Consider the following 8,176-nt stretch of genomic DNA (forward strand, 5'->3'; position numbering starts at 1 on the left):
ACTGAAAACAATTAGCAATTTTTATTAAATCACGCGTGTTTTTAATTTATGATGGTGTACTCTATTTAATTGTATTAGTTCATACACAAGTAATGAGGATTGATCGTTGATATGCTACTCTCATAAAACAGTCATAAAATACGGAAACATGATCTGTTATTGGTTTTGCCATATGCTCTGGCTCGTGCATTATGTGTATTTTTATCACCTTATACATATTCCCAACATATTAGCATAAAAAATTACACCACAGATCGCTCTTATCCAAAATATATTCTTTAGTTTGACAATTATTGAGATTTTGCATTTAAAAAGGTTGGGCAAAATTTAGTTAAGGAATGAATGGAAATTTGTAGAGGAAGCCGACCCATTAGCATTGCCAGAGGTGTCCCTTATTCAGCTGATCTACCGTTGTAGGGTGTCTCATCCATTCTATCAAATTTCGAATGGTAACAAAATAAACGTCTTTATATTCACCAACCTTGTCCAAAAACTTTTGAAGTCCGACTAGATTATCATTAAAGAAAGGATGTGTGAACCAAATATGCCGAAAATGTAAACCGAGTGGTGCCTTATTGGTTGTGTAATGTTGAGTAAATTCTTTCCATAAGAAATTGAAGGTGTCATTTGCAGTTGTAGGTGAATTGGTGCATCCATCAACAAAGTTACATGGATAGAGTCCGAGATAGTCCAAAACAGGCGAAGTAGGGACTTCCCATAATCCACTATAGGATTCTTTCGGACATTTCTTTATAACACATTCGTCTCCATTGTTGAAATCCAAGGTGTAAGGCCAATATCGAGGACCTTTCTGATATTGAGTTGTTAGCGTGGCATCGTAAACGTATTGGTAGTCTCTTAGAATCCTGAATTGTTCATCGCCTAGTGGCTTCAAATTAGGACTTCTCCAGCCCTGGATTATATCAATGCCCATTCTCTGTAAAACTGAAATTTGAGCAATCATGCCTTCCTCAAAAATCGACATATTAGTCGTCGGCATTCCACCATATCCTTTAAGTGCTATTTCATTGCTCCTGTCATAAAGTCGTTTAATGAGGTTATTTGACGAACCCGATTGAGAAACAAAGAAGGTTGATACAACAGGACAATTGTTTGGGTTCTTCCTAGAGTTTCCAATTATCTGATAGTATTTCTGATATATTCTTTCTTGAATAGGCCCGTCAAATGTGAGATAGACGAATTGCGGAGTGTCTGTCCAAGCCATATGTTCTGGTGGAGTCTTTCCTTTACAGAGACAAGACGGCAGTTGACAATTTGCACCCTGTATGCATCCGTCACCCAATGGTTGAAACGTAGTTGGTGCATTATTGTCTAGGTCAGGACGAGGTGTAATTTCAATAAAACCCTCGGCAATTACTCGGGGAGTAGACGAGAAAGTTTCCAAAGCTTGCATCATGTTGTGATTGTTAGCAAAGTTTTCCCTCATATTTTCAGGATTCAATGAATTCGATGTTAAAACAAACGGTCCACCTGGATTTGCTGGACGTTTGGGAATTGATATTGTCGTTGGAACAGGAGTTGTAGAAATAGTAGTTGTTGGAGGTAATGTTGACGTGGTGCTTGGTTCAAATTTCTTTGTTGGCTGTACCCAAGACCAGAAATTCTTTTTTGGAGGCGATGGCAATCTCTTTGGGGGAGGGGGTGGAGCCCAGGCAGGTTTTCTCGTGGTTTTTGGAGGAGTGGGTTTCCACACAGGCATTTTGATAGTCGTTGTAGATGGTTTTGGTGTAGTTGTAGTTGTGGTGGTGGTAGTGGTTGATGTAGTTGTTGTTTTTGATGATTTAGGGCGTTGAGGCACCGGTGCCATTGGTCGTTGTTGTTGCTGTGAATGGTGAGCAGATGGTCGAATTTTCGGGTTTTGACATGACCATGTTCCTAAAGTATCAAGTTCATTCATTGGTGTTGGGTGTTCCATCCATTCTAATGCTTGTCTCACTGGAACAATATATACATCTTCGTTTTTTAATATGTCGTTAATAAATCTATCCATTGCATCTAAATGAAATTGTGTATAAAACCATCCTGCGTGCATGTGAAGTCCAAAGGGGGCTCTATTGCCTTCATATGAACTTTTAAAGTTCTTGAACAGGTATTGATAAGCTTCCTCTTCAGTTTTTGGAGCATTGTAACAACCATCTACATAGCCGCATGGATATTGATCTTTATAATCCATTAATGAATTGACAGGAAATTCCCAAAACCCTCTGTGGGACCTTGTCGGACAAGGTTTTATTTGACAGTAGAATGTCCAACCATAGTCAAGAGTAAAAGGAAAAGGGCTTTGTCCACTCATTTTGGACCTCTTATAGGTGAGAGAAATATCATATCTGTATCCTAATCCCTTTAAGACTTCTGCTTGTTCGTCTCCTGCTGTCTCCAGGAATGGGCTCCGCCACCCGATTATATCATCAAGGGGAATATCGGCAAATTTGGCGATATTTCTCTTTTGTTTATCTGCTTCGCGTTGAAGATCTGCTCGAGTTTTAATATGCGTGTGAGTAACACTGTGCACGGCAATTTCGTGACCTTCCTTGTAATAACGTTTTACCAATGGATACTGTGTATATGTATGAGAAACATAAAGAGTCATTCCAATGGGACATCCGTTCGGATTCCGCCTAGAAGTGTGATTGAAAAGGCGATCATAATACGCTGGAAGCACAGTCGTTAAGGCATCGTCAAATCCAAAGTATACAATCTGCGGTATTTTGGTAGTGTCCATTTCGTGTTTGAATGTGCTACAATAGCATCCAGGAAGCACACAGTTTCCACCTTGTTTACAACTACTGGACACACATAGAACGATTCCAGGCAGAATAAAGAAAATCAAAAGACTTAATTTAGGCATTTTGAAAGTGTCTGTTGTCTATCCAAATAAATAAAAGTAAAATTTTGATTCTATCGAGCAAACAGGATCGGAAGTGGCATTCAAACTAAGAATACTTTTGTTTTTTACCGACCCTCTCTCTCGTCTGCCTATCTACCGTATGACTTAGACAACGACAAGCCACTGCTATTTGAATACAATCTCACGCCTCAGGGCAAACACGTCAATTAATTAAGTGAATGCCATCGTCTCTTATCTTGAATAAGAATTATGCATCGATTCGCATGCGATAATTTTTTTGGTTGGATTTCCCTTAAGTCAGTTGGGTAACGGACAATCGTGACGCCTTTTACCCGATAAGACCAAAACAATATCCATCCCTACTTTCTGTCAGACTGTAAATTCCGTACGTTGTTATAGCAAAAGATGTTTAGACCAAAGTTTGATCAATCTGGTCCATTTAGTCAAAAATAATGAAGAAACTTTTAAACAAGCGTCTCCCCATTTCTACGGAGCCTGGCGCGTTCTTTTTTCTATGTAACTCAGGGGGAAACCTTTTTCAAACATAAAGCTGATAATCAGATCATCCAAAATAAGAGTGCACACCAAAAATTAATCTTTGTCATTATATGTCTTTTTATGATTTAATTTTTGGTTTAACTTTTCTCTGAAACAATAAAATAAAAAAAATGAAAGTTATGATAACTATGTATGGGAAATATCAGATGAAATTTAAATTTAAAACCACCAGTACATGCACAGGAATTTTCCAATATTCTTAATGAAATATATTAACGAGAATTTTTTATATTCTAAATCCATTTTTTCAGCTTTGGAAAATTGTCAAGTTCTGTTAGAGAAGATTTGAAGATAATAGTTTTTCTTAGTTGAATAGAAAAACATCTTCGATAGCGGTTTTGACAAGGAGTGTCTGTTACAGGAACATCCTTGTCAATACCTATCTTAAGATTTCTATCCATGCATCACGTTTAAGGTATTCAATGACAAATTTCTAATTAGAAATTCCATGTTACAATGATTTAAATATTTATATTTTGATCCGTGAAAACAAACAGTTTACGCTTTATAAGAAATATTTTTGATAACATACATGTTATCATAATGATATTTTCAAAAATACGGAAAATCATTTAAGACCTAATAGAGATATTTTAGAATCCTATAAAAAAAAATTCGGAGGACCATTTTAAACCTAACAGAAATGTTTTGGAGTTCTATAATTTAATTGAATTATCGATTTCGTTAATACTTCTTTTAAATCTTTCTGTCTTAATCTGTTTTAACGAATTAAACTTGTTTACTCCAATTCGACATTTAGGACTTTAGAAAATATATATTAATTTATTAGAGCTAATTTATACATTAAAAGTTAATGTGAATTTAAAGCGTTAAAACGATTTTTGAATATTCGTAAAAGATTGCTACACCAAATTATATTCGTTTTTGAAAATTAAAGAAAAAAAGATGTAATGAACCATGTTATTATGTCTTTTTATCGAATTTTATCTGTTTCTTAATTCTCAGGTTAAAATTATATTTGCATGCCGAAATTCATGCTGTGAATTTTTTGTGCACTTCCCTGTTACATGTATTTGCATATTTACATAAAAATTTAAGGCCTGTACAGATATATTCAAGGAAAATGCAGTACCGGTGATGTTAAAGAGAAATGACTTGATCAATGTTTACAAAATATCATTATTAAGCTTTCTGTGGTAGTCAATATCTTGCAGGTAAAGATGCTAGGCTTGTTCAAGCAATGAAATATTTTAAAACCCAAGCTCATACAGATTTTAAGATAAAAAGATTTGTAGTTAGAAAAAAGCAATTGGACGGTTTGTCCACACTAATGATCAAAAGACTTCCTCTTCCGAATTCGTCATTATAGTGGGAGTCAGTCAAAACCTACCTGACTTTTCAAAACAAAGTCGTGAGAAAATTAACATCCTGAATTTTTATTTCACGCACTGATTCCATACATCACGTCGTTTGTGGGACAACCAAACTATAAATTTGAGCAATTTTCTCTCACTCTTCATCATAATGTTAAATTTTTATGTTAACGCCTTTCACGATGAAGTAATTTTAGTTAAAAATATTGGTCTTCAAAATTAACTTGTATACAACGATGTAGACATCTCTCTTAAGTTAAATGTATTATAATAAGCAATTCTTTTGGTTTCTTTAATGGTGTAGTTAAAATATGCTGTTTCTATAAATTACTATTATGAACTTGTTAACTAGTGTACTATGAGACAAATTAAACTGCAATGGTGACTTCCATGCATTAATTGTATAGCTTGATCTACATGTAGTAATTCTTAGTTTTTAAAATGCAAAATCGGTGAATATTTTTTTATTTAGTTGCTTATTAATAATAAAAAATTTTTATTAAATAATATTATGAAAGCAAAGAAGTTTCTTGCTGTGGCCTTCAATTAGACACTGACCTAAATTATATAAGGACGTTTTATCAATGAACCAAATAATTTCAAAGCTACATGCACATTCAATCGATATATATTTTGAACTCAACCTTATGGATACTTCAGAGTTCAAAACACCTGATTCAATTTCAGATATTTTTTTTTCACATAAAGATCTATATAGCAGGCTAGCAACTGTACTGGATGATATACGTAATGACTCTAACTTGTTAAAATACCTTATTTAACTAGAACTGTCCAAACGGGACAAAATACCCCCCGCTGGGTTTTTCAGAAGCAAGTTTTTCCATAATAAAGATATGTATCAAACATGAATTATGAAATTTTTCTTCCAGTGACCTTGAACTTCCCCAAATGACCTTGGGTCAAGGTCATGACACACCCTTGGGTCATGGCCAATCTTTGTGTGAAATAACAACCTACCAAGTTTATCCATAAGAAGTACATGTATATGGACCGGACACGAATTATGAATTTTTTCTTCCAGTGACCTTGAACTTCCCCAAATGGCTTTGGGCCAAGGTCATGACACACCCTTCGGTCATGGGCAATCTTTGTGTGAAATGAGAACCTACCAATTTTATCCATAAGAAAGATATGGACCGGACACGAATTATGAAATTTTTCTTTCAGTGACCTTGAACTTCCCCAAATGACCTTGGGTCAAGGTCATGACACACCCCTGGGTCATGGGCAATCTGTGTGAAATAAGAACCTTCCAAGTATATTAATAAGAAAGATATGGACCGGACACGAATCATGAAATTTTTCTTCCAGTGACCTTGAACTTCCCCAAATGACCTTGGTTCAAGGTCATACACACCCTTAGGTAATGGGCAATCTTTGTGTGGAGTAGTAGATTCCAATGTCCCTCTGAAGAAAGATATGGACCGGACACGATTGCACAGACAGACAGACGGACAGCTAGACAGACGGACAAGGTGATTCCTATATACCCCCCCAAACTTCGTTTGCGGGGGGTATAAAAATAGCCCGTGTATTTAGTGGCCTTTAGTAGTAAACGTTCTCTCCGTGAATGGGATACCCAAGTTCGAATCTCGTTGATCATGAATTGCCGTGCCGTGTCAAACAAACATTTCCTTAACCAAGCGCCCGACATTTGAAAATGAAAATATTTTCGGACGATGCCTATAGCTTAAGAACCGAGGTTCTCTGTCATGATATATCACTGGTACGATAAAAGACTTCGAAATTCTCTGCTCAATGGCCCTGACTGTCGATACTTTCTAAACTTAAAGCGCTTCACTGTTCATTGCTGAAGTCTCTATTTAAATGATATTCCTCGAATAGACGTAAAACAACAGGCAATCAATCCCTCTTTTACGAAGCATCAATTTTAACCATTATCGCCTTCTTCTTCCAATATATGTGCATTACTGAAATGTAAGAGTATTATTGCACTCGTAAATTCATATAGAGCAGTAACTGTTGTCTCCAAATTGTTCTGCATGAGAACTTTTTTTCCAAAACGAGGTACATGTAAGACTTTAACAAATAAATAATATCACAGTCTCGATTGAAATCAACATTTAGCATAATTATGTGCGATACACTACAATGAAGCATATAAATCTATAAATTTTAAAGAATGTAGACTGACTCTTTTGAATTTATGTTGATACACCGTTATTTTCAATGATTTGTCTATGGAATGTTCCGTTTACTTGATCATGATAATTAGAACTATAGCACAGGGGATGCGTAGTCCTCTATGACACCTGATCCCACATATGTTTTACAAAGCCCGTGTTTGCTCAATTAGGCCTAGTATTCGCAACAAATATTTTAATATGATTTAAAATTCAATTGTATTAAAATGAAATACATGCTGAAAAATTTTACACAATGTAAGCACCATACTATGTGTATTAAATAGGTAATTTCGTGTCACCTACATGTACTTCGCAACTGTACATGTCTTCAAGATGTTTAAGATAATAAAGGGAATTATCTTGTACTGAACATACCGGTATATTGGGACTGATTGCCCCACCCGGAACACGAAATCTGATTGCATTTTCACGTTGTGTTACTGCCGGATTCCAATCTCAAACACAGAACTGCGATAAAACTGATATGACGTTACACGACTTCTAACTTTCATTCTTATAAGCAAACAAAGTTTTAACAACAGTATTCTTATCTAGTGTCAGTCTTCTTGATAGCTTTGTTTAGAAGTAACATCACTTAATGCAGGTCATGTCCTTAGAAGAAAAAATATATTAATTTCTCTTAAATGGCATTGTTTATTAATGGTTTCGTGAGAAAAAAAAACAATTCTATCTAGAAGTAATCTGCATGATACGTTTAATATTTGAAAGCGTATCGTGCAGATTAAGATATTTTTAAACACAAATTGCATGGTCCACTTATCAAATTAGTAATTTAATTTTAGATGTTTAATAAATCTTGTATTCGCCCTGGTTTCTTGAATATAACATATAAATTAGAACAAAAAATTAATTTGTATTTCATTAACTTTAATATTTTTATATAATTAATGATTCTTTCATTGATCTATAAAATATTAATTCTCAAGTGTTCATTTTAAAGTACTTTTTTCAAATTCATATTAGTCATACGTCTCGTATATTTTGTCCCCCGCTAAAGTGAGGGATATTAATATCAGTCTCTCTGTCCGTCGGTCTGTAGTTCTGCCTGTGCGTAACGCTATGGTTTCCAAGCGATCTCCCGAGAAGCCTTTGAGCTTCTGCAATGGCATTGAAAGGATGACTGCACTTAAGGATATGCGAAATTTGCGTCAAAATAAACTTTCAAAACAGACATTTTTCTTTCAATTGCAGAAATGATCAACATCTAATCTACAACTTTACTTAAT

The 8,176-nt window shown here is 35.0% G+C and overlaps 1 protein-coding gene across 1 annotated transcript; it reads right to left on the minus strand.

The window, feature by feature from the left end:
- Positions 1-254: 254 nt before the first annotated feature.
- On the minus strand, positions 255-3,016 carry LOC134273290 (uncharacterized). The gene has a single exon (XM_062755481.1). It carries the CDS (start codon positions 2,867-2,869, stop codon positions 371-373), a length of 2,499 nt encoding a protein of 832 aa, XP_062611465.1. The 5' UTR covers positions 2,870-3,016; the 3' UTR covers positions 255-370.
- Between the last annotated feature and the right edge of the window lie 5,160 nt (positions 3,017-8,176).

The sequence above is a fragment of the Saccostrea cucullata genome, unplaced genomic scaffold (genome assembly GCF_032062105.1).
Source record: "Saccostrea cucullata isolate Sc308-1 unplaced genomic scaffold, CSIRO_AGI_Scuc_v1 ctg153, whole genome shotgun sequence".
NCBI classification, from domain to species: domain Eukaryota; kingdom Metazoa; phylum Mollusca; class Bivalvia; order Ostreida; family Ostreidae; genus Saccostrea; species Saccostrea cuccullata.